This window comes from Ambystoma mexicanum, chromosome 4q (assembly GCF_040938575.1).
Source record: "Ambystoma mexicanum isolate Mex_15411 chromosome 4q, UKY_AmexF1_1, whole genome shotgun sequence".
Lineage (NCBI taxonomy): Eukaryota > Metazoa > Chordata > Amphibia > Caudata > Ambystomatidae > Ambystoma > Ambystoma mexicanum.
This window is the reverse complement of record NC_090928.1, coordinates 919,316,812-919,343,949: the sequence shown is the minus strand read 5'-3', so window position 1 is coordinate 919,343,949 and position 27,138 is coordinate 919,316,812. Positions and strand designations below refer to the sequence as shown.

General features: G+C 47.1%; 1 protein-coding gene and 1 non-coding gene across 5 annotated transcripts in view; both read left to right on the top strand.

Annotated features, from left to right (window-relative positions):
* The window catches only part of MTA3 (metastasis associated 1 family member 3), a 1,736,304-nt gene that overhangs the window by 719,284 nt on the left and 989,882 nt on the right, over positions 1-27,138 (top strand). For all 4 annotated transcript variants that reach the window (XM_069608476.1, XM_069608475.1, XM_069608474.1 and 1 more), the window contains 2 exons: positions 9,271-9,395; positions 10,081-10,232. In XM_069608476.1, coding sequence (XP_069464577.1) covers positions 9,271-9,395; positions 10,081-10,232 — 277 coding nt within the window. The remainder of the gene's footprint in view (positions 1-9,270; positions 9,396-10,080; positions 10,233-27,138) is intronic.
* Positions 7,283-7,446, top strand: LOC138468552 (U1 spliceosomal RNA). Its single transcript, XR_011268322.1, has one exon. It is a non-coding gene; the product is annotated as a U1 spliceosomal RNA (small nuclear RNA).

Below are 27,138 nucleotides of genomic sequence, written 5' to 3'. Positions count from 1 at the left end.
AAGGAAAAGTGCCGGCTGCAGATGCGGTATCGATCACCCCTCTTGTCCTGTTAGACTTGTTGGACTCTACTTTCCAGCTCATCCAGTGGATATCCGCAATGTCTGACCCATTCTCTTATTCGATCAACAGTTTTCGGGAATACATGCATTGTAGTGCCTTCAGCTTTCGCATGGGTCTTCGAAGGGCAACCGCTAATTGAACAGGCAGGCATTGTTGATAAATCTGAAAAGTAAATATCGACATTATTATACAATCTTCAAGAATAAAGATTTGATACAAAAGTAAATGAATCATACAATGATCAATGCAAGGTTTGTTTTGGTCGCAGGAACTATACCAGTTCATTATGTGCGGCTTAGTATTTGCATAAGTTGCAGAAATGTATAAATGATGTGACTAAAATCTGAACATGTGACTCGTCCCTTGGATGTTCTGTCTTGCACGAGAAGGAAACATGCTTACATTATAGACTGGACCCCCGAAGGATGCAATTCGATGACAATAGACACAGATGAAAATAAATAGATCTATTGATAGCATAGCAATGGAAACTCAAGTCAATAGCAATGAGACCAATGAACATAGCACTATTGTGTACTCTACTCGCCAATAGATAGAAATTTAAAAATCTGCCAAATATGACTAGGATACATGGCCACAGGTAGCACACTGATGGGTTTGCTCTAAGCGGTCACAGAAGTTCACGGATAGCACGACGACGAGCAGATTAGCGTAGATCTCAGTGGTTGCCAGGTAGCACGTTCAGGAGTTGACTTGCAAAGCACAAAGATGTTCTCATGAGACTTATCAAGTGGTTTATAAAGTATTAGAAACAGGGGTGTGTTTGTGAATGAATGACGTATGTATGTCGTGGTATTGGGGGGGCGGCCTTCTTCAAGGGGAGGCCTGGCTGGAGACACGGTCTGAGGAGGCCATGTTACTGATGGCCCCTTGGCGTGGGATACCTTTTGAAGTGTACATGTAGTTTGGCACCTTGGCCTTTCGCGCCCCTGACAGCGCGCATCCACTGGCGCAAACCGCCTTTGATAGAGGGGGTGGGATGGATGGGCCTGGGGCATGCAGATAAGGCACAGGAAGACTGCTGAATGGAGACACACTTATGTGGATTGCAGGGGGGCGGCCTGCTTCAAGGGGAGGCCTGGCTGGAGACACGGGGTCTGAGGAGGCCATGTGAGCAATGCCCCCTTGGCGTGGGATACCTTTTGAAGTGTACATGCTGTTTGGCACCTTGGCCGTTCGCGCCCGTGACAGCCCCCCTGCCAGCGCTCATCCGCGGGTGCGAACCGCCTTTGATAGTATATCGTTGCTTATCAATAACAAATGCCACATACCGGAGATTCTTGTGAGCACAGACCCACACTTCAACCGGTGTATTATAGTGGTCAAGACCCTAAGGCCTGTATAATCCAATGGTAATTGTTAGTATAGATATATGTGTGACTTTTATAGAGACATAACCTACTGAAAGACTTTGAACAAGTGTTATTTAGTGCATACATTATCGAGAATATGTTATGTTAGCTTAGATAGATAGTGACCACCCTGCTTCACAGCGACCAGACCTTCACCCATTCGTAGCACAGATGTCTGACGTCCATCCTTGAATGGAGAGACACTTGATTCATTTAAAAAATCGAAACAACCGTTGTTAAAATATATGTGGTGTTTTATTTTGTATCTTATTCTCATGACACAAAAATACAAGACTTTATAGATTATACAGGTCAGGTTGCAGCACAGCGAGAGAAAATCCCCTGTACTGACCGCTGTCACTCGGGAACTTTTCTCTTATGGCACGAACGGCACAGGCGGGTATCACTCTTCGAACGCAGTGTCCAAGCCTCCCGTGGAGCCACCATGTAAAGGAACGATAGGCCACCAGCCTGTACCACCTGTGAAAAGGAATGAAACAAACTGTTTTTAAATGACCAAGATAAGTTTAATAAACGTTTTGTTGTCAATGATAATTCTTGTAACTAATGGCATTCTGCACGGACAAATGCTATCTAGACAATGCACACTATTGAATGACTTTCATGCGTTACTATGATATGAATATATAATTTTGGATATAGTAGAAGACCATGAAATAGGAGTGGCATGACAAGCAGAGTATACTTACTTGTTACTCGGATTACGAGGACGAACAGTTGCGCGAAGGTCCTGCATAAGCACCATCATTATTCTCAACACGGCCCGTGTGAGGCAGGCTGCCCTGAAGTCTGGCAGCTCGGTGATGCATTGCGGTCGTGGCTCGCCTTCCGAAATGTAGGCCAGGCGTCCAGAGTTTTCTCGGCAGCAGCAGTTCTCCTCCTCGGTTGGCATTAGCTCGCACCGATTGCATGTGCACCAGGTGGAGACGCCGTCCATGCGACTAGGCCCATGCTCTTCGTCTATTGATTCGTCCTGCCAACTGCTGTCCGAATCCCCATCGTTTTCGCGTGCTTCCCTTTCCAGTAGTTCCTCCTCGGTATACTCAGGCTCGTACATGTAGTGCATTATTGTAGCCATTGTGTGGTAAACAAAGTAAAATAATTTACCGAGATGGTACAGGTGTTCACACGGGCTACAAGCGGCGAAGGTAGCTGACCAGAGCACAGAAATGAGTCACAAAATACTCTAAGTAACACAGAGAGAGGAATGGAATCAAAAATCTGCTGCTGTGTGTTGTGAAACGGTCTGTTTATACTTATTGAGGAAAGAGGCATCCCGCCATTTCCATGGCGACACGTCATTAGCTGAAGCGCAGCGAATGTTGACACAAGACGTGCTTTGGCGTTGGGAAATGGGCAGTACGAGTCTGCTGATGACAGGCTCAGGGGCGGGGGAATTGATTTAGTGCCGCAGAAGCAGGTCAGGCAGGGCGATGCAGCAAGTGATAGGATTATCACAAAATGGCGGCTCCTTGGTGCCTGTTTTCGCGTGCGTTTAATGGACGAAAACTCGGGTAAAGTCCATAGGAAAGTTTTCTAAAATCGAGCCACTTAGGCTTAAAAAAACATGGCCGACCCGTAGGGACAATAACATTTTTTACTAGACCATGCCTTTAAGTGTGGAACCTCACCAGATTCGACCATACTTAAGGAAATTAGCGAAAAATTGTTTGTTGCACTCATCCATCAAAGTACATCTAGCAGCAATTTTCTAGGTACCCCAGGAAGCAAGGTAAAGCTCCCCTTTTCAGAGCCTGCATCGTAAACCACTTCACAAGAGGCCTTTTCCACAGCTATCCCCCTCAAAAGAAAGTGCCACCTCAGTGGAGCTTTAAACACTGTGCTGTCAGCCCTAATAAAAGCTCTGTTCGAACCTACAGCGACTACAGACATAGACTGTGTGTCCTGGCTGACTGCCTTTCTAGTGGCAATCGCGTCTTTCAGACCAGTTTTGGAAATGCATGCACTATCTGTTAAACCTCCATATCTACGTTTTGAATAGAACAAAGTAGTCTTAAAAACTAATCCTACTTTCGTTCCCAAAGTGATGTCCAATTTCCACCTGCACGCCAAGCTAACATTACCAGTTTTCTTTGCAAACCCGTCCACACCAGCTGAACAATCGCTACAGTTGCTAGACCTTGGAAGAGTCCTGCATTTCTACATAGGGCCAAGAATTTTCGACGAACGTCTCAAATATTTGTGGCTTTCAGCCCCCCTAACAAAGGTCGACCTATTTTGAAGCAAGGTGTAGCCAGATGGGTTTGCATCGAAATTTCGGTGGCACACACTCGAGCCAATCGACCGCTACAAGGACCTGTCTATGTTCATTCCACTAGGGCAGTGGGGTCTTCGGCAGTGCTATGGGCAGGGGTCCTCTTGTTGGACATATGCCGCGCAGCCACCTGCGCAGTCCTGCACACATTCGTCAAGCATTACTGCATGTAGGGAAAAGTAGAGGCTGAAGCAAGAGTTGGAAGAGCCATCGTACAGCGCTTGTTTCAATAAGGTATGCCTTTTCCCGTTACACCTCCTATTTCACAATGTTAACTGCTGTGGCAATCTATTCAAAGCATGTGAATCCATGGAAGATCCAATGCTGGAGAAGGAATATGTTGCTTACCTGTAACTCCTGTTCGCCAGCTTTTATCTTTGTTAGATCAGTTTTTCTGAAGTCCAACTAAGGGCTTAGCAAAAGACTCCACTCTTAGTATAAGGCTGTACCCCCTGAGTTCATGGTAGCATAGACGGAGCAGTCAGGCTTATCTTAGCAGGGAGATAGTGCTGTAAAATCAGTACAAATGAAATTGTAATACATATGGTCCAAAGAGACACTTTGTATTGTAAAAATAAAGGATTTATTTAAATACAGGTAGGCCCAGATAAATCTAGGCTAAGTAACCACTAACACATTATATGAAATCACAATATAAAACACACTATACTACACAGACCAAAGTATAAACGTTATTTGGAACCCCTGACAGTAGTTCTAGGGAAGTCACAACCTTTTCATACACATTCAGTAAAGGTCTCACCTATTTGTGGGGAGTAAAAACCAATGGTTACTTTCACAATTACATTCAGTAATGCAAGGGCAGTAGACCCTTCCAGTTGTGCAGTGACTCTTGAAATCAGTCAACTGGACAATATACTTTGGTGAATAGTGGAACACTTTTTCTAGGTGCAGTAAAAACCTAGAACTACTTTTTTATAAAACACAGTTCTACTAGGTGAGTAAAACCTAAGGCTGTAATATACAATTACAGGTGCTTTTGAGATCAGTGATCCAATGATGGAGATAAGCAATAACTCTTGTAACTTATTTTTGGGAAGGCACACAGCTAACTCAAGGTAAGTAAAACCCACATACTTTGTGTAACCTCACAATGAAGGGGAAAGTAAAACATAATGTTACACTTTACTGAATGACTCAGTTATTCTAGGTAGGCAACAACCTAATACAGACTTATTCTGGACAGGCTAGCAGCACGTCAGGGGAAGCAAGACCCAGTTGGGGGACACTCATACAATTATCCTCAAAGGACTAATCTGGTGACACCAACAGTTGGAACAAAACTACACGTGTTGAACTGTTTAGGGTTTCTCACCTGAGGATTTCCCTATATATGTTATCACACAATCAAAAACGTAGGTACATTATTCATCATTACTTCAGTTTTTCATGTTACCAAGTGTGCATCTCCTACCTAACTTTCCCTTCAACCAAACTAAACTCTTGTGTTTTACTACCCCTAGATCATGCTGATGGTCTGCTTATCTAGGGTGAGGGGATAGTATAAGAAACTTTCCCTATCTCTGATCTTCCAGATGATATATCCAAAGATCCTTTCTACCCTTGGGAACTGTAGTTCACCCAAGGTTAGCAAAGGAAAGTTAAAAGGGGAGCCCCTAGGGCAGGGTTGTCCAACATGCAGCCCGCGGGCCACAATGCGGCCCTCCAAGCAGTTTCATGCGGCCTGCGAACTCAAGTGTAAAGAAAAAAAAATGGGCCCACGCGCAAACTGTACCTTCCTTGGGTGCATACATGGGGTCACCTGAGGAAGTTAGTCCTCAGCCACCAACCCAGTTAATTAATTGATTTCTGCAATGTTTGTCGGATTCGACAAACATTGCAGAAATACATAAATTAACCGGGTCGTGGCTTTAGTTCTCAGCCACGACCCAGTTAATTTATTTATTTATGAAATGTTTGTCAGATATCCGTCAAACATTAAATAAATGAATTAATTGGGTCATGGGGGTAGTGGCTTCCAGAAGGGCAGGGGCTGGGCCAGGGCCTGCCTTCTCACCCTCGCTTAGTGGGGATTCCAGAACGGGCCCAACCCCTGCCCTCTTGCTTGCAACTCATACTGACTCTGCTCAGGCAATACACCTCTCTCTGCAGCTCTCTCCCCTGAACACCTTTCTGTGCACCGTTCTCCTCTGTGCACCACCCTCTGCTCAGTCAATGCTCCTCTCTCTGCAGCTCTCTCCCCTGCACACCTTTTTTGGACCGCTCAGCTCTGTGCACAACTCTGCTCAGCCAATGCACCTCTATGTGCAGCTGCTGTCCCCTGCACACCTTTCTGTGCACCACCCTCTACTCAGACAATACACCTTTTTCTGCAGCTCTCCCTCTGTGCACCTTTTTTGCACCCCTCTCCTCCGTGCACCACTCTGATCAGCCAGTGAACCTTCCTCTGCAGCTCTCTCCCTGCACACATTTCTGTGCACCACTCTCCTCTGTGTACCACTCTTTGCAGCCTGTGCACCTCTCTACATACCTCTTCCCTGCATTCTTCTGGGCACCACTCTCTCCTCAGCAAATGCAGCTGACCTTGCAGATCTCTACCTTGCACACCCTTCTGTGCACCACTACCCGCTCAGCCAGTGTACCCCTCTTTGCATCCTTATCTCAGGCACACCACTCTTCTCAGACAATGCATCTCTTTACAGCTGTCTCCCTGCACACATTACTCTCCTCTGTGAAGTACTTTCTGCTCAGATAATGCACCTCTGTTTGCAGCCTTCGGTGATGCACAAGGTTCCACACACCACTACCCCCTATCTGCAGCCCAGAGCTTTGGTGCAAGAGGCACTTCCCTGATTTACTGTGTGCACCAGTTTCTGGGCAGCTCTGTCTTTTGTGCCCTGCTCTTTGCACCTCACCCAACAGTGCACCACTCTGTGCACTTCTGTCATGTATGTATTGCTCTGCATCACATAGGACCCTAGGATTTTAAAGCACTAGGTACAGATCTAGCAGGTGATCAGAGGCTTAGACACATTAATTTAAATGGGTGCGGAAAAGATGTGTTTAAAAATGTTTTATAAGATGGGTAAAACTAGTTTGTGCTGTTAAAAGTGGGCATTCGCGGTTTCCAAAAGCATGGAGCTTGAGATGCAAATGTTTTAACCCCTTCGACCCAACCCCCCAACCCCCTCCCTTGAAGGTTGTGCAGAATTTATTTTGCTGCAGTCAAGCTCTGAGCAGCTCATTGGGCCCACAGCCCTGGTTTATTGGTGAAAGAAAGAAAAAGTAAGGTGTGCGAGTGGTTGCACACAGAGCCCCTGGTCTTGCGGCAGAATTTATTTTGCTGCAGTCAAGGGGGACAGCGCTGAGCAGCTCAGGTGCACAGCATTCACTGGAGAGATAAAGTGCACGGGCCTCTAACCCCAGACTTGTGCACCCCATGATATCGGGTGCCCGCTCAGAGCTTCCAGGGCAGTGTGTGGGGGGGGTCTGGGTCAGAGCCTGCCTTCTCACCCTCACTTAGCGGGGCTTCCAGAACAGGCACAACCCCTGCCCTCTTGCTTGCAACTCATATTTACCTGGCAGGGGAGTATCTGTGATCACAAAGGCAGAACTCCCAGGGTGAGGCTCACCCATTGCACATCGGATTTGCTGACCCCTGCTATGTCCCCAAATGCGGGATACTTTACTGCATTATTTCTGGTAGTAGGGGGCCGCGTTCGCGCTTTACCCTGATTTATTGGTGAAAGAAAGAAAAGGTAAAGTGTGCACTAGGCCTGCTAGGTTGCTTGCACAGAGAGCCCCTGGTCTTGTGGTAGAGATTCTGAGTTCACTGCAAATGCGTGCCCACGCGCTGAATCTCTCACAGGGGTTCAATGGTGGGCCCATGAGAATTCCCAATAGCGATGCCGATATTCAGCTTGTTGGAAAGAAAAAATGGAAAACTGTTGTGGGATCAATGCAACTTAATGGGAGAATATCACAAGCAACTAACCTTTGATCACTGCCCCCGACACCAAAAGCTATCTTTGCGACTGTGAAATAACGTGGTACCAGAAGTAGCACTCGCACCAGCAGGTAAATTTAGTCCAACACGGTCCGCCTCTGCACACCGAACTGTGTGCCGTGCACCCCCCCCTCCCTCCTTGGGGGCACATTAAACTCACGCCCTGCATACACCAAGGCACACAGGAGGTACCTTACATGTGGTACCACTTCCTCAGCACAGGGAATGGTGTGCAATTCAGCCCCGCTCCTACGCACTCTGTGGCTCTTGGGCTCAGCACCACCTGGCCTGCTGAGACACATTTCCTCTTAGGAGACCAAGAGCTGATTCAACTGGAACACCTTCGGGACATGAACACTGGGAGGGTGATGTTCTTGGCTCTGCACTGTTCCCTCCTCGACAGGATTCCATCCTCATTGCCAGTGAAATAGCGTGGTACCATAAGTAACACCCGGACCAGAAGGTAAGTTATCTGTAGGTTTTATTGGTAAGTATATTCCAGGAAGACACCGGCACGTCCCTTCATGCCAGCTTAGATCTCCAACTCTAACTGTTAGAACAGTACTTCAGAACATAACACCTCACCACTTCACACTCACTGACATCACCACATTCCACCACCAGTGATATCACCCACACTCAGAGACACGCTACAACAGACTGCATGGCTATCACTGCCTGTGATGCTGTTGTGTCAGAGGTCACATAATATTGCTTTTTAATATACTGCTTTGGGTGAGGTTGTTCACTTTTGGCTCACTTGCCCACTGGGCGACAAAACGTTAATGTTTCGGCCCTATAATCAAAAAGGTTGGACAAGCCTGCCCGAGGGCAACCCAGCAACAACAGCCACTTATTGCCAATAAGTTGTTAAAGAGGATAACTTTAAAAAGACACTATGGTTTGTCTTAAAAATGACACCCATAAAAAGTTAGATTCTGTGAGTGTGGAAAAAGATTCCCACTCACTGAGGTATTAAGGAAAAATATCCCACTAGTAAAGCAAACAGTTCTGGGATTGACCCAGGTCAGGAAGATTTACCAGTTCTGTGAAAATGTTACCGAACAATCTTTCAGCGACATGTGCCTACCTACACCCCCTAAGGGAGCAATGCTAATTTTCGCCAACTCTCATCTCTCTGGGGTAGAATCTGAAGAAAGCCTTCTGGGTGGGGCTTGTCATTCGACATCCCATTGGCTGAGGCAGAATACACCCAAAAGGACATAGATGGGCTACTTAAGTGAGCTTTAAAGCTCTATTATAAGCTATAATAAAATATTAGAGGATTCCCAGGAGTTTACAGGTAAGCAGCATACTCCTAATGTAACCTTTAATGATGTTATTGCACTTAGTTGCATCAATGTTGAAGTGTATCGTTTACCTGATCTGTATAAAAACACAGAAGTGTATTAGGAGTGAAAAAATGTAATGCTTTGTCAGTTGTAATATGAACATTTTTTTCCTACATTGGTTCTGAAGCTTCTGAAATGATTTGTCCAATCATTATAAAATGTATATATTTCTTTTTTTTTTTTTCTTTTTTTTTTAACAGTAACAAACCAAATCCCAATCAGCTTTCCAGCAATAATGGAAAACCATGTGCAATGAATGGAGCTATTGGACCGCCCTACCAAGCTCAAAATGCATCAGTAGGCCGGGCATGTGAAAGCTGCTACAGTGAGTAAGACTTATGTTTTGTGGCTACTTAAACCAGGCGAAAGATTTTTTTCACAGATCTTAAATGTTTTGTCACATTAGCATGCCTATTCTAATAATGTTTCTGCTTAAATGCATACATCTAGATCATTGGCAAAATATTTATATTGGTGTATTAATGGCTGGGAACTATAAAGCCAAGCTTAAATGTCCCTAGCTTCTTTTTTATTCTTTATTTTAGGCCACATAAGTTTTGCACATGGTCAGTCTTTTTACATACACATTAATTTTAAACACCTCCTCCCATGCTTTTGAATCCTCTAAGCCATGTTGTAGCTGTGCACTTGTATTGCAGTGCCTGCTGTTTTCAATGAATGTTGGAGCGAAGCAGACAACGTCGGTTCAAATCACATAGAGGACATTTAAAGCGTGAATTATTTTTACGTGATTAGCATACTTACCTATGCCTATACACATGCTCAGAGTAAATAAAACAATCTGTACAGGTAATTGACTTATATCTGTTTGTCCCGCAAGAAGTTCGTCTTCATAGTGACTCTGATTGACTGGCACAGTGATTTTAGATGTTTTGTACTCCACAATTAGAAAAGGTACTCATTCAAATAGTTGTTCATACAGAAACAACCAAAGCGCATGTTTTAAATAATTTGTACTGTAACATTTTAGCTACTTTTCTTATCTTCAGCAAACCAGTCTCACCAGTGGTATTCTTGGGGCCCACCTAACATGCAGTGTAGACTTTGTGCCTCATGTTGGATTTATTGGAAGAAATATGGTGGCCTCAAAATGCCAACAACGACAGAGGAAGAGAAGCTCTCTCCAAACCAACCCAATGAGGTAGGAACGAACTATGCCATTCTTTTTTCTTTAATGTGAAAGGAATGCGAACAATAGTTAATTTTTCTAAAAGAATTACCTAATTTTAGTTATAGTATCTCAACAGACATGCAACCCTTTAGAAAGGGAAGTGGCTAATAACGTGTACAAAACCATGAGGACTGTTGACATTATAAATCGAAGAATGTTGTAGGAGAGGACTTAGTTATAAAATTGTAACGTATTTTCGGAGCTCCATAATTTAATTCTGTGTAACAAATAAGGCCGGGGTAAGATGGTATAATACAGAAGGTGAAGTTACTAAAAACTGGGTTCTGTCTGGTTTCCATCTTTGTAAAATTACCTGCGATTTCAAATCTTAATTGTCACCCCATAGAGAAACCTGCTCTTATATTCTTTTTATTTGGCGACAATGTGGCTGAAAGAGCTCAAACTGAGTTTACTCTCCAAAAATGTTTGCTTGTATTGAGAGAATTCAAAAGATGACTTTATAAGTAAAATGCATATGGTTTCTTTTGTGTTTTCTCTCTCCACTTGCCTTCGTGTATGGTGTGGAGCAGTAAAGTATGTGCAACTTTCTTAGAATATGCTTTTTAGCTTTGTATGGCTCTTCAGGTTTTGAAGAGTAGCACATTGATGAAGCAGAGTAATCGTGTATATGTAAAGTTTGATAGTGTTGGAGGGAAAATCATTGGACAAGCTATAAAGGTATTTTTTGCCAATGTGATTTCAACAAAACTTTGTCACTGATTAGTGTGTGTTCAAGAATCTGAATTTCTTAACTGTCCAAGAACATGCATTTTTCAAGCGCATAGTGGCTAATAAGCTACAGCTCTGGGTGTAACTGTTAATCATGGCAAAAACAAATGCTGAATTAATTTATATTTCTAGAGTTGTCTATCGAGTCAGTGGGCCTCATTACGAGGCTGGCGGTAGCCGTGCCTGTAGTACAAGCACGGCTACCGCCGGTATTCATTTCTTCCGGTGCCCAAAAATGGTCAATTACCGGGTCATTACGACCTTGCCGGACCCGGTATTTGCCCATTCCTGTGCGCCGGAAAAAATCATTTCCCATTTGAGCCCCATAGGGCTCAATGGGAATGGGGAGGGTGGTAGCACCAGTACCTACCATCATGTTCTGTTCGCGGGTGCCGGTACGGCCACCAGGTCAGACCTGGTGGCTGCAAAGGCACCCGCGACCAGAACTTGAAGTTTGCCGGTATGGTAGCAAAGTACCGTTGTTACTGTACCGGCAAACTCGTAATGAGGCTCAATCTACTGGAATGTTTACGGATTACTGGAAGATAAGGTAATTGACGCAAGTAGAAAAAAAGTTTACCCTTTTATTCAAGGCCCTTTGACCAGCAGTGCAGAAAAACATCTGAACTGCGCTTCCAGTTAAAGGAAAGATTCACTCACATGTTAATTCAGCCCGTCTTACTGTTCTCCACATCACACCATATATCAATGCATTAAAAGTTTATTATTTCGGAATAAATTAAGTTTCGTACAATTGATATATGAACTGCACCTGTTCCCCTCCACCATCTTGTGATAATGTAATCTTCAGCACAATTAACGTAAAGCCAAGTGCCCTTGTGGGATTAAATCATAGAACACTCCCCTACTTCTGCCATCAGCAGCCGCCACCACTATGCAACACCCCTGATGGTGACATTGGTGCACGACTGAGCCAAACGTAATGTCTATGTATTTTCGTAATACTGTTTCTCCACGCAAATGCTGAAGACTCACTCAAGCAAAACATGCCCACTCTAAATCTTTTTTCGTCAAACTTCGTTTTGCAAGCTGACATTCCCAAGCAGTAACAATTGTACCTACTTAATTATGCCTCTATTTTGCGTTTGCCCTTTTTTTAATAATTGTATGTCCTCCGGCCATACAATTAAGATATCCTAGTCTGCCAACAGTTCTCTAAAAGCAATACACAATAAAAACAATTTGTTCAGTATGCTTTCTGAAGAATTTGAGTTGGTGCAAACATGTGAGTAGCGTCATTCCAATAACAAATAATGTTATCTTCCTTTTAATAAGTATATCGCACCTGATCTTTGTGCACATCGTTACTACCATGTCCCGTTACTTACTTTTGACATCACAAATACCTTTCAAATAATGAATTGCAAACTTTAATATGATTAATGAAAAGTTAAACAGTCTTATTTTTTAAGATTTAAATGCATGTCCACATTTCAACAGTAACCTCTTAATTGCTTTAGAGGATAGCCTATTAAATATAAAAGGCACATTATATTATTTTACTGTCCTCTTAGTGCAAGAAGAAAGCAACAACTTTGATAGGTATGAATAAAAGAAAAGTGGTTGAACCTAATACGATAACTTCCAAGTAGGGCACGCCCTACTGTTCTAAGGTGGGATAAGAAAACCGATAAGTCACTCTAATCCTCTATTTCAAATGTTTCTTGCTTTTCAACATGCAGAGATGTTAGAGGCATGTCACATTGGTGGAAGAAAGGGGAGAGGCCAGTGTGAAGGATCATCCGTAAACAAGAGGAGTTTGCGCCTACAATTCCACTTGTACAAGCTTGACAATTAGTAGACCAAAAGGCAAGAATGAATGGTGTTAAAGTGTACACATGCTTTATGGCTTTACACAGTTGATATTCATGACAGAGGTAAACGCCTTTCACATGGAATAATGTAGGACTAGTCATACTCTTACGTCCCGTCCCCTTTCCTTCATACTGTATGGGTGTCCCTTCCAAGGGACGGGAGACAGAACCTTTTTCACCAGATAAAACGTTCTTCACTTTTTAAATTTAGAGGTGCGCGGAGGTGCGGCCCATGGAGCATGCGCTGCTCTGACTCCGCCCTCCGTTGCCACACGCCAGTCCCCTTTTCCATGACGACGGGAACGGGCCGAATTCACCAGCGCTCCTCCACGCACGGGAACTTCTGCTCTTTTTTGTTTTTGTCTTATCTATCATTCAGGTTACTCCGTCCTCAGGCGTCACGCTCCTCCCCGGCGCATGTCGACTTCTACAGGGTTCTACAGGGTTTCAGAAGGTGTCCGTCCTGCAACGGGCTCTTCACAACTTCAGACCCCCATGCCCTCTGCCTACGTTGCCTTGGCTCAGACCACGGTTAGCAATCATGTTCGGCATGTGACTCGCTGTCCTAGAAGGCGCTGAAGAACAGACTATCCAGGTGGAGGGAGCTCTTCCAGTAGTCGCCTCCAGAGGATCTCAAGAACTTCGTGAAGCATCGAAGCAGGCCCAAGGTAGGGCCGATGTATACCAGCGCACCCTGCAAGGGAAATGCCTTTCCAGGGACTCTCCTACGCGGGAGGGACCAGACTAACGACCCGTGCACCGAGACTGCTACAGCTACCGACCTTCGGGTCGAGAAATCCTCGGATCCTCCCAGGCACAGTGTTGAGGCACCGGAAGGTTCTTGTACCCGGTCTACACCCGAGAGGCTACGCCCTTTTACCGGCAACACGTCCGAGGGGCTACGTCCTAAAACCGGCAGTACGTCAGAGGGGGCGCCTAAACGCAGCTCTACCGACCCCCGTGTCGAGGGTGTCACACCTACTGGGCCGAGGCCCGAGGAGCAGGGTGGGCCGAGCAACACATCGCAGGCACGTGGCAGGCAGCCCGACAAAATGGCCGCTGCGCCAGAAAGAGGCACCGTCCGACGCCATTCCAGGAGTTCAGCGAAGAACGAGTGTCAAGGTGGGACTGGCCTCAACCAGGTACGTGGCATACACACTACCCCTCATTTGTGCAGGGCAGCTTTCCTTTTCGTCCATATGGACAGGGTTTGCAGCGTCTCCAGCAGCCCCCTACTATCCTGTCTATACCCCCTGCCACCTCTTTGGCCAGTGAGGAGGTGCTCTTCGAGAAGTTTCTCGGCCTTATGAGGTCCCCTCAGATGGGGGTTATCATCAAGGACGCCATCAGGGACGTCATCCTGCCATGCTAGCGGCACCACAGACGCCTCCTTTGGGCCCCCAGGCCCTGCTGCAGCCTCCTCCTTCGGCTCCCCAGCCAATTCTGCAACCTCTGCAGCCTCCGGCTGCGGTCCCTGCACCCCAGACTCCGACTCCATCTACTCCTCCTCCTCCACAAGATCCTCCAGATCTGCAGGATACGGACGAGGAGGAAGATCCGGACACACCATCCTCAGCCAGGGCCTTCCACAAACATCTTGCTGGCCAGGCGCGCATTCTAGATCTACTGTTCGAGGGGGTGGGGGTGGGGACCTGGACAAAAAGAACAGCTCACAAACGGCTGAGTCTCTATCCATTCTGACAAAGACCACGCCAAAGTCGTACACCCAATCTCAGCAATGCTCGGAAAAGAGTCTTATATATGGAGGGTTCCGCGGCTTCCAGGAACGCAGATCCAGGCAGCCAGACCGCTCGCCGTCTCAGAACCGGCGCAAACAACAAAAAGGGGACGGCGGTCAGGGCTTTTTCTAGTCACCCCTCCTCAGCATCAGCCTCTGAGGGAAAGAAGGCATGACACGCCCCTTCTGGTCCATGTGTCTCCGGTGGGGGGGGGAAACAGGCTTGCTCTCCATGCACATTTCTGGTGCCAGCAGTTTGCGGACCCCTGTATCCTCTCCGTAGTATCAACAGGATACCGCCTTCCTATCCCAGCCTCTCCTCCCTCCTCCCCTCCACTCCAACAGGTTGGGACAGCAACTCTTCAGGTGGAGATCTGGTCGCTCGTAGAGAGCCAAGCAGTAGAGGAAGTTCCAGCCTCCCAGCGAGGCTGTGGCTTTTACTCCAAGATTTTTTTGCCATTCAGAAGAAGAACCTCTCCCTACCCCTGCAAAAATTCAAGATGGTTACTGCAGCTTTTGTAGCAGAGACATTGGACAAGGGAGACTGGATGTGCTCCCTGGACCTGTAGGACCTGTACCTACACGTCCCGATTTGGCAGCCCCATCGTTCTTTCCTACGGTTCAGGATCATGGGCTACCATTTCTAATACAAAGTCCTTCCATTTGGCCTCAACTTGGCCCCCAGGGTCTTAACCAGACTCATGAACGCTGTGGCGGCCGCCCTCAGAGCGAAGGGCCTCCACATCTACCCATACCTCGACGACTGGCTCGTCAGGGCTACATCTCCGGAAGCGGTGCACCACTTTTCCAATGCCCTTATGAACACACTCTTGGAATAGAGCAATTGTGGGTGTCATAACTCATTGTGGGTTGGGGTTGGGGTTGGAGATATGCTTTTGGCCTGGCTGTGAAAAACATGCACTGTGAGGCACCTGGCACTGTCTTGCGGCCTTGCAGGGTACATTCCTTCTTGGGATAACATGTATTGGCAACAGTTATGGAACAAAGGAACATTTTTATGGGAGCTAGCAGCGTGGGTTTCTCCATCATCAGCACTTGGGCCTGTTCAGGTTTCTTCGTTGGGTTGGCGTTTATCGCGCAGCCATGCAGGGCCGAATGTTTCCACCATAACTACAAAAATTGTGTTTACTTATATGCACGCACTAACTCTACGCATCTATAATATTGTGTTTGTGCAGGGTTTCTTGGCACGCCTCCTCTTCCCTGGTACATTGCAAGTGTAGTTATGGGATTAACCTTACTCTAAAGCGCCTAGGGGAGCGGGAGGGGTTCATTTTCTTCCCAACATTTCCCCCCTTGTGTTACTTCTACGGTAATTAGTTCCTCTGCATACTTGCGTTCATTTTCCCTTCCCACTGCGGCCTCAGTTCCCTTTTTTGGCATCCAAGCTCTACATACTGATCCCAAACTTTCTCCTGCTTGCACGTATTCTTCGGGTGTGCATGTCCTATAAATGCATCCCCCATCTCCAGCAAAATCTACCCAAACTTCATTATAATTTTCAGGGGGTGGGACAATCAAGGTGTGGTTTAAGTGATCTACCTCATCTCTGTAATAAATAGGTAGTATTTGGGGAATGGCATGGTCAGTTTGTATTTCTGTTTCTTTTATATTACGAGGTACTTTTGAACAACCTAACGATTGTTACCATCATTGTGCTATTACGCACTGCTTTGGCACACCACCAGTGTCCCTTTTCGCACGGGCACCATCGTCTTCAAGATTTCACCTAACCAGGCCGAAGCACAGTCAAAGGCCAGGTCGAACCAATCCCCACATTGTATTCCTCCTTCTTTCTTCATGCTAGCTCCTAGTCCATTTACTGCTGCAATGATATATGCTAGTGACCCGTTGTCTGCATCTTCTGGGGGCACGAATGTGCAGTGAGGATCCCAGATTTTGGGGCAAACACCTCCTTCCATCTCCGTCAACATGTCGAGCACATAGCTGTTCTGCATCGTCATCCGTCATAGTGCTCTGTTCACCCTTTTATAATGTTGAATTTGTGTTCAGTATCATTTGCCAGCTGAACCAGTTCCCAGCGCACAATTTGCAACTACTTGCTATTGGTTGCTCCCTGTACACCAGGTAGCAGTAGTGAAGCAACATTTTTTCAGCTTAACTGAAAAGTCGGTATTCATCTTTTTTTTCTTTTCAGTTTTTCGTATTGCCCCCTTCCGGGTAGGATGCAGAATTCTGGTGATGGTAGTCTTTTGTTCTTTGATTGTTGGAGGAACTGTTGGGGCGGTATCTGCGATTGGCCCCCCTTTCAGGTGGTGTTCTGGGACTACTAATAGCGCTGAGTGCACCGTGGCCAGCGAACAGTAGCCCCTCCATGATGATGGTAGGTGCAAGTATGCTTGTTGTCCACCGACCCAGTAGTAGTCCATCACTGCAGCTGTGCCCCTTTTCAAGTCTGGAATGAACAATGTCGGGTTGCATCGCTCGTTCGAGCCGATACAGTTCTTTTGCTGTGGCGGCATAGTTCATAACTCTCCTCTTGGTGTACTTTCACTGACTTTTCCATTGCTACAATCAATGTCAATGTTGTGATGTGCTCTGTCCATATTTGTGCACATGTTCGTTCCACTAACACCACCACTTCATCTTAGTATCCCAGGAAGCCTTCAGCTAGGCAGCTCAGCGTTATTTCCTGCCACTTGCTGTTTACGTACTTTAGTCCATCAATTACTAAATATGGTGGTTGTAAGCAATTGAGGTTTCTTGGGTGGTTGTTGCATTGCGGGGCGTCTGGATCCACAAGCTCTAGTTGCAGGCTGTGTGCCTGGAAGGTCCCTTTTATTCGACGTAGAGCAAGATGAGCTCAAGTAGGTGTACCAGCTGTTGGAGTGCTTGGGATGTCTAATATCTTCAATAGCATCCTGGCCTAGGCTGTGGTATGCATCATATTTGGGCTTACGCACTTGCCTTCTCATTCTATCATGCTGTGATGTATCTTTTCGTCAGTGTACTGCTGCTAACATTACTTACTACTAATATTTGGGTTAACAAATGTTTTCTAAAACATTTCTAACGTTTTGCTCATGCTAGCACTCATTCAGCCAGTTGTATTTGCTTGGGTGTTGACACTGTTATTGCTCGTCTGGGAAATATTATACGTATGTACAGTAACGTTAATGGTCGTATTTAGCAGTGCACTTCTATTAATGTTCCCCCTCCCAACCTCTTTTCGATGGCTTACCCAGATAAGATGTACCCCAATAAATCCCTAACATAAACAACATAGTGAATAGGATAGCAGTAAAGTGTAGCCCACATGTGTAGGAATATAACCATCTTGAATTAACAGTATATTTATCTACTTTTTAATATACAATGTATCGTGTGATGCTGAGGGTTCCATCTTGTGCACTCCTGTAGAGGAAACAAGAACTGGAGTTGAGGGGGTGGGGGGGTGGGAAGAGATTTTTTTTGAAATTTTATTTAAAAGTGCTAATGCTTTCAGCACCAATGAAGGTTAATTATCTGGGACATGTAGCCATGTAATTACTTTTGTGGTAGTTATTCTGAGGTATTTTGGTAGTTTCTTTAGGGTACTGGTGAGGTATTTGGGGTTGCCCTGCGCACTTCAGAGAGGTGAATCCAATATCAAACCCCCTTCACTTTTACTGCAACAGGGGTGGAAAACACCACTTCATATGGGCCATGAAATCTAGGGTTGTTCCATTTACGCACAAAGCTTTTGATGTAAATTAGTTCTCCTGGCAGCAGCGGTTGGGTTGGTGTGATGTTTAGTAGGTTGCTCTGCAGTGTTTCGTGTATCCTCTAGGTGCAGTGGTGCAATTTGTCAGAAGTATTTAATCGCATTTGTTACATTTAGGTAATCTTGGAATTTGTCACAGTGAACCGCTGCAGCCCTATGGGCATCTGATGCCCTCCTTACTGAGGAGATGGATGGATGAATGGATGCATGCGCCTGCCAGTTACTATTTAGTGCGGTGAAAGGTGATGGTCGTTACTTGGTTGAGTGTGTAAACTGAACAGAGCCAGGAGCAGGCAATGCACCCAGTATTTCCTTAAGGTAGTGCAGAGCTTGGAGAGTTTGCTGTTAAGGAGGCCGTTGATCCCCTCAACAGCGCGGTTTGCTTGGGCATGGTAAATTGGGCACATCCAGTGTTTCATGCCAAGTAGTGTTGTGATTTCTTTGAATAGTTTAAGAAGTGGGTGCTGTTGTCAGATTTGAGTACATCACACACCCCCCATCGAGGGAAAACCTTGCAGATTTGTGGATGCAGACTACAAATTTAGCAGTGCATGTGGCATCCGGATATGCACAACGTCCAGCTTCAAACCATTGTGAAAAAGGGCACACTACAACTATTAGATATTGGGAACCATTACATATTTCTCCCATGTCTGCGTAGTCTGTGTGTAACTCACGGAACGCCCAATGGGACGAGGTATAGTTTTGTCTGGAGCTTCATGCCTACTGATAGTTGGGCAGGTGGTGCAGTGTATAATAATGCTCATGAGATGCTCTTGAAGGTTTGGCATGAACCAATCGTCTTGTATGTCTGCAGCAATGTGCTGTTTGGAGCTGTGGCGTGGGTGGTGTAACTGATCAAATGCTATTGCCAAGAGTTCTACAGGGATAACTGCTTTGCCAGTGCATTCTTGCCTCCAGAGTAAGTCTGTGGGGGACTGTTTACATCCTCTTTTTGACCATAGTTCTTTTCATTTGGTGTATTTTCCTGTAGTTCAATGGGTTGCATGATGGGCAGCGCTGTGTATAATATTGATGGTTGATCATGTGATGGTGTAGTTATGATGCACTCTAAAATTACTGCAACAGGAAGATAGGCCACCATTTTGGCTGCAGCATCCGCCGCAGCGTTACCTTATGATATTTTGTCTGTGTTAACGGTGTGGCGATACTGCCGAATTCAGTGTCTCTAGTAGTGCGGCGTGTTGTACTGGGGAACCACCCGCTCTACGGAACCCTCTCCTTTCCCATCGTGATAACCCGGCATTAACTGTTGTAGTGACGTATGCAGTGTCTGAATAAATCACCTGGCAACCTTGGAATGCGTGTAGCGCATCGATGAGCGATATACGAGCTACGCCGATTGTGCTAGATAGTGCATGGGTAATCTCTTCACTAATGTTTCATATTCTCCTCCTTGGAGGTGCACTACTGCCGCACCCATATATGTCTGTCCTGTGTCCTGGTCAATTGTCGCTGAACCATCAACAGAGTACTCACCCCCCCCCTCCTCTAGTGGGCTGTCTTTTGCTTTGGGGATGTCACCCTCTTCCCCTTCATACGTGGCACAGTTGTGTTGCTGCAAGTCTTTGTCTGTGCACACTTCTTTTAGGAACGTGTCTGGATTTACTGTTTTGCATCGCACTACATGAATATTTATACTTGAGATAATCTTGTATGCCTACTCTTTGTGTGGTCATGGTATACTTCGATATTTCTAAGATCACAAATACTGAAAGCTCCACGTACAATGTTATTGAGGATCCCATTACAATTGTGGAGCTTTTTTCAATGGCGAAGACAGCTGTAGCAAGAGCTTGTTCACAAATCGAATTGCCCTTGCATAACAGAGTTGAGCGTTCCACTGTAGTAGGCCAATGGCTTGTAGCCCAATGTACTTTTCTGTGTTGGTACAGTGGTCAATAAGTGTGCCGTTTGAATGTGAGAATATATAGAATTCTTGTGTTTAATTTGGGGTGGTGAGAACTGGGGCCGTGGATATGACTTCTTTCAAATCAAAATGTTTTACCATGTCTGTTATCCATTCTTGTTTGTGGTTGTCTTTCTATGCTTCCTTGAGACCCTGTAGGAGCGGCCTCATGTATGCTGCATAGTCCAAAATCCATGTTCTGCAGTAGTAACACAAACCTAGGAATTTTTGCATGTCTTTCACTGCAACAGTTTTGGGCGTGGAGTTGCATGGATGCTGCTCTGTCTGGTATTTTTTTCTTGCCATTTGCTGAGATCCACTGGCCCAAGTAGAGTACTTCCAGTTGGCAATATTGGAGTTTGGCCTCATCAACCTTGTATCCCTTGCAGGCCAAGGGTTGTAGGAGAGTAATGAGTCCGACAGTCCTCTTCACTGCCACTGCAGACAAGCAAGTTGTCCACATACTGGATTACCGTGCTGAGCACTGGATGTTACCCATGTCTACGTGTAAAATTCTCTTGAATATACTTGGGCTTTCGCAGTACCCTTGGGGCAAACAAGTGTGTTTATAGTGTTTCCCGGCCATGTGTAAAAGCAGTGAGGTACTGAGAGTCAATATTGAAAAGAAGGCATTCTTTAAATCAACCACTGTGAAGTGGGTCGCTTCATTAGGGATACTACACAAAATGGTGGCCGGGTTTGAAGCTACAGGAAATTATTCATGTACTACGTCATTTGGAGCTCAGAGATCCTGGATCATTCTCCAATTGCCCCGTCCCCTTTTTGACAGGGTAGATGACAGTGTTGCATGGTGAGGTGGAGGGCACTGTTATCCCTTAGTGGAGCAGGGCCTGTAATTGTCTTTAATTCCCTCTTCTGCCTACCTTGATAATGGTTATTGTTTCGAAGGGATTGTGTCCTCCGACGTATTCCTTATCTTAGATATCTCCTTCCAGCTCTGCTGGCCTCAGAACATTTTTCTCTAGAGGGCGCTGCGCGTCGACGTCCTCCGAGTCGATGTCCCTCGACAGCCGCCGTCTCGACGTCGACGTCATCCTGCCCATAAAGGCCGCGCGCAGCGTCCGTTGCTCAGTTCCGTTTTTCCGCACTTACTCATTGCCTCGGAATACCGTTGCTCAGTTTTGTCAGGTTAATCCTATTTACCTTGAGTTATTCGATCCGTACTCGATGGCTTCTTCGTCGGAACCGACAACCCCTCGGTCCGGCTTCAAAAAATGCCGAGATTGTGGGAAAAAGATGTCGATGACTGACCCTCACAGAGTTTGTCTGTGGTGTTTGGGAGCTGAACACCATTGTTCGGAGTGCGAGGACTGTATGTCCATGACAGCTAAGGCCCTGAAGGAGCGTAGGGGGAAGCTGGATAAAGGTAAGACTTTTAAAGCTTCTTCTTCCTCGACGAAGTCGAGACATTCGTCTCCTCGTCACCATTCGCGCTCCAGGTCTCGGAGTGGGTCCCATCACTCCTCGAGATCGAAGCACTCGAAGAGGAGACGTCGAAGATCCCCTTGTAACGCTCACCTGATTCCCACGGAGGCGCTGATCCCGGCTGGGCTACTATCGTTTCTTCAATTGAGAAGCGTAGAGCTCGGACGACTCTCGGGACTGGGCTTCCTCTTATCGAATGTCTGACTTGCAGGGTAAGTTTTCTGCAGGTGGAAGAAAAAGGGTTAATCACCGTTTGATGGGATTTCTTCTCCCACCAATCGCCAGTTTCTCCCACAGCCTAGCTTTCTACTTGTCTCGGCGAGCTCTCAGCTTGGGTGTATAAATGCTGAGCTCTCCATCCTGCGTCTGGTGCAGGGGTGCGTGGATTCCAGTTACGTCACTGGATGAGTTCAGTGTTGAGGCTCAAGTCTTTTGCGGCCTTAGTTGTGGCACTGGTGCTGGGATGCCGAAGAGCGATGCCGCCGTTACTGCACGAGCGGATGCCTGTAAGTATACTGTAGTCTTTAGGCTTTAAAAGATGGACACCTCAGAATAATGTCCCTTTTCCTTTGTTTCAGGCCTCGGGATGCTGTGGGCGTAGTTTTCCGTTGCCGCTGCACGTGCCGATGCACGTAAGTATAATGTTCTGTGATGCTGGAAATGCATCAGAGGGACAGGGCCTCTGAATCCTTGTCCTTTACTGCTTTTTATCGTATGTTCTGTCGTGTTTTCTGCCCAGGAGTCCATGTGGGACTCCTGGCAGTGCAGCTCTCTTTTGGTTTGGTGAACAGACCCATGGGATACCCTTATGGCACCCATGGGTAGGGGTACAACCCTGTGCCCCTAGTGTATGTTTTTGGGCACCTGTGGGTGGCCCACAGAGCAGGGTATGGGCTGGTGGCAGCTCCATGCTGAATTTGACAGGTGCTCTGGGTGTCCTCCATTTTGGGATACCCAGGCCCTGCCATTGGGATCAGTTGATTCCTGATAGGAAACAAGATGGCCCCTGTGGCCTCTTGCTTTCTATTGCCTGTTACCTTGTTTTCCCAAAGTCCTGGGAAGCCCTGACTCTGTCCCTTCCCCCTGACTGGCTGTTGGGTGGAAGTTCCATATATGGTGTTGTTGTGAAGGCCCAGCTAGACTGACTGGAGCCTTCCCAGTGACGGTATGTTGTGGGTACCTCCTGTGGGTGGGACCTGGGTGAATGGAGTGTGTGACCAATATACACTCCTTGTTGTCTGGTTTCTGGCATGAGAGACAAAGACTGAGACAGCCCTGCCCGAAACTGGCCTGAATGCAGTGGGTAGTGTTGAATGGCTGGGTACTTGTCCCAATCCACATTCCTTGTTGTGAGTGTCTGAAAGGGAGGAGTGTGGCCTGAATGCACTTTGTGCCTGATTGGCTGACTGACTGCATGAATGCCCTTCTGTATGATTGGCTGCTGAGTGTGTGCCAGCAGTGTGGATGAGAGACAGAATAGTATATCTGGGGACCTCTCACCACTGGTAATTGTTCAGAAGCGTTCAGAAGCTGAGTCTCCACTCTAAGAGTAACTGGAACTGCTGATCCTCGACATCCAGCTGGAAGAAGAAGACTTGCTGTTGCACTTGCTTCGACCGATCTGAAAGCTGCCGAATTCGTCGAGGACTGACCCGAGAGAGGACCTGGTAAGGCGCCCTCTTCCCGTGCTCCGTGGGATCATCGAGCACCGCTACATCTTTGCCGAAGCCCCCTGGAAGTCAGACCCTCGAAAGGCTGCCGACCCGAGACGGGACCGCCGAGGAGATCGAAGTGAAGCACCCGGACATCACCGCCGTCGACCAGGGTTCGCAGGTCTGTGTAACCGCTGGAGGCCCGTCGAAGTTGTGTTGCCCAGCCGTGGGAACCACTTGACGCCGTGCCGCCGACGACCGGAGCCGTCCGCTCCTTGCCTAAGAACATTTGAATCGAAGGACTCCCTCGTCCGCACCGTCGACCGCTTTATCCTGCCGGAGAAAGTCGAGGACGACCAACGCGCCGACGAGAAACCTGCCGGTGGGTTTCCCGCCACCCGAAGACCACAAAGACTCGAACGACTCGACGCCCTTGCTGGGCCCCCGTCTTCACAATCTTTGCAGTCCAGAACAATTGTCATCGAGGTGCCCCGCACGCCTCTGTCTGACAAGCACAGCTTGGATCGAAGCTGCCGCCTCATCGACGCCGTTCTACCCTGTTTGTTGTCGGACGTTCGACGCCCCGAGTCTCCCGCTTGAAAGGGAAGGCATTCAAGAAGGGCCGTCGATTCCCCGACGCCGAACGCCGAGTTACTCGACGGACGTTCGACGCCCCGTGTCTCCCGCTTCAAAGGGAAGGCATTCAAGAAGGGCCGTCGATTCCCCGCCGCCGAACGCCGAGTTCCTTGACGCTTCTCGACGCCTCTCGACGATCCGTGACTCCCGCTTGAAAGGGGGTCGCTCAAGAAGGATCTGTCGACGCCTCTTCGAAGAACTCGACTCCACCAGGTACATTGGGGGGGTAAAAACATTATAGGAGGGAATAAGACTTGCAGAACAATATATGGACTGGGCTTGTGCTATATCTTTATTTTACAGGTTGCCCAGGTGGGGGGGATCTCCACACAGAACTGTGTCTAGTGGTAGGGGCCAGTATTCTGCCTATTGCTCAACCATCTTATTTTCTCTCCTCTCTCTATTGCTGGTTTCACTCTATTGATCTGTGTGACATTGTTACAGTATTGTTGATGCACTTTAATGAGATCTAATACAAAGGGTGGTACCACTTTAGAATTGTATATATTTGCCATTGTTGATTTTCCTAAGTACAAAGTGAGTTATTATGATAAGTGTACATAACCTTGAATATTGATTATGTAAAGACTGTGTTCTAACCAATACAGTGTGTGGACATTCCTTTGTGGGGGCTTGGGGACTACACTGTAATTAAGAACCAGCCTGCATCACCTCCTGAGAAGCTAGGCCTTGATTGCTCGACCATAGCTACCGAATAGAGAATCTAGGCTGGGGTCCTCTGTGCCTCCCCTCTACCATATAGAGAGCAGAAGTACAGACCACCCCCTACCAGTCTTTACATGTTCATTGGCCGCTTTTAATGGCACCTCTAATAATGTCCTTTTTCTAGTTTTCAGGTGCTGGGATGCTGCGGGCTTTATATCCGTTGCCACTGCACGTGCCGATGCACGCAAGTATAATGATAGTTGGTCGCTTTTAATGGCACCTCTAATAATGTCCCTTTTCTAGTTTTCAGGTGCCGGGATGCTGCGGTTGATGCAGCCGCTTCTGCGCGTGCAAAAACTGGTAAGTTAAGATGAATGCGACTGCCTTCACCCGAACCCCTTTTTAATTATGTCCTTTGCCTTTCAGGTGCAGAGAAGCTGCCGAAGAAAAAGGCCGCGGTTAGCTCCGTTGCAATCACGGATGGATCAGGTAAGCGGGCGCGGCTGCGAGCGAGTTGCACTTTTCTAACCTTATGTTTATTCTTTGCAGGTTTTGCCAGTGACTGGATTCCGGGATCTGGTAAGTATTGTTCTGGGTCTTTCTTCATCCACAGGTTGCTGCGCGGAAGCTGAATATGACTCTGGACCTGGAATGCAGGAGCCGACTCGGTGAGCGTCCTGCTGCTGCTGCAGAATAACGTGAAGCACGTGTTTTCCATCGGGCGTGGTTTAAATAGCAGAGAAGTGCTTCCAGTGTGTGTTCTTCCACCGGTTCCACCCAGGTAAGAAGAGAGTTCCTGAATGGAGGGAATAGTTCCTCCCAGCCCTGATGGCTGGGGACTTCAACCAGACTGGATTGTTCTGGGTAAATATGCAGCATGGTCTGCCTCAGGTAAGTCCACCCAAGCATTATTACACTGTTTATCAATATGAGCCCGGCGCCTATGGCGCCGGGACTGAAACCCTTCATGAGCCTGGCGCCAAAGGCGCCAGGACACGGTCCAAAGGGCCCCTGTAGGGGTCTGCTGGGTCCGGAGTAGTGGAAGACGGGTCTGCTTCCGAGGGCGCTGGGCCAGTCCTGGCCCCTCTGGAGTAGCGCCCATGACACCCCTTCTCCGCCTTCCTCTTCCTCTGTTTCTCCAAAGAGAATCCCTTGCCCCACGAAACATAGTTCCCGGGCTGAATGGGAGGAATTCCGCAAAAATATGATGTGCGTCTTCGAGAAAGCGGCCTCGACCCCCTCGAAGACTGGCGAGAGCGATGCTCTGGTCGAAAGACCCGAAGGTCAAAAACGCCGCGAGTCGCAGTACCCGGCGAAGGAAACTTCTCGAGCGCGTCTCGAACCCTCGAGTAGGACTATGACCTCAAAACCTTCTTCGAAGGTTCCGTCGACGCCGAGGTCGGTGTCTTTGACGCCGTTGTCGAAGGGACCTTCGACACACGGGTCTGTCGACTCGACGCCAAGAAAAGTCACGGTTACGACACACCCAGTGACTATCCCCAGGTCCTCGATGACGATGGCTTCGAGATTGTCGAGCAGAATCCCAATTCTGTCGAGGTCATCGAGGCCTCCGCCTTTGTTTTCGACGCCACGCTCGAAGCCTTCGGCATCGACGACATCGACGTTTTCGAGGCCGATTATGACAAGTTTGGCACCCTCTGCCTTGGAGATGGGCTTTACACCCTTTGAGTTCAGAACAATTGAGAACTATGTCCTCAATTATGGAAGAGGGTGAATTGTCTGAACAGGAAGACACATTTGAATTGCAGGGACCTGTAACCCCAATTAGAGAGGAGTTTTCCTCTGAAGAACGCAGGTTAAAGGATCTTCATGATTCCTTACATGAGGCAAGTGAGTTAGACACTTCCCCTGAGGTGGAGTTTGCTAGGCCAGACCCGGGGGAGCATGCTGAAACCCCCTATAGAGCCCTAATGGCCAGGATCACAGAGTTTTTGGGGTGGTCTGCACCTTCACAGTCTTTCCAACAAGATGACCTCACGGATATTCTTGACAAAGGCCCACAGGAGGATCCTGTGGTGCCCTTTCATAAAGCTCTTCAGAGGAAGATTATGACGAACTGGGAAACCCCAGATGTCATCCGGGCAGTAAATAAAAAACTGTCTACAAAATACAGGGTATCTTCTACAGACCCAGAGTTTTTGGCAAAACACCCATCACCAGAAAGTCTGGTGGTACAGGCAGCATCTTCTACTGATGTCAAGACTGCTTACCCTACCGTCACACAGGACAGGGGCGATAAAAAATATGATGCTATGGCAAAGAAAGTTTTTTCGGCATGTAGCATGGCATTAAAATCTGTTAATGCTACTTGCACCCTTGCTAGATTCAGCCATACACTTTGGGAGTGTGCTTCTACAGCGGCTGACTGCATCCCGGAGGGAGAAGAAAGGGAGGCGTTCCTGGATATCATACAGGACGGTAAATACGCTATGTGCGAATCCCTCCAGATGGGCATTGATTCGGCTGACAATATCAGCA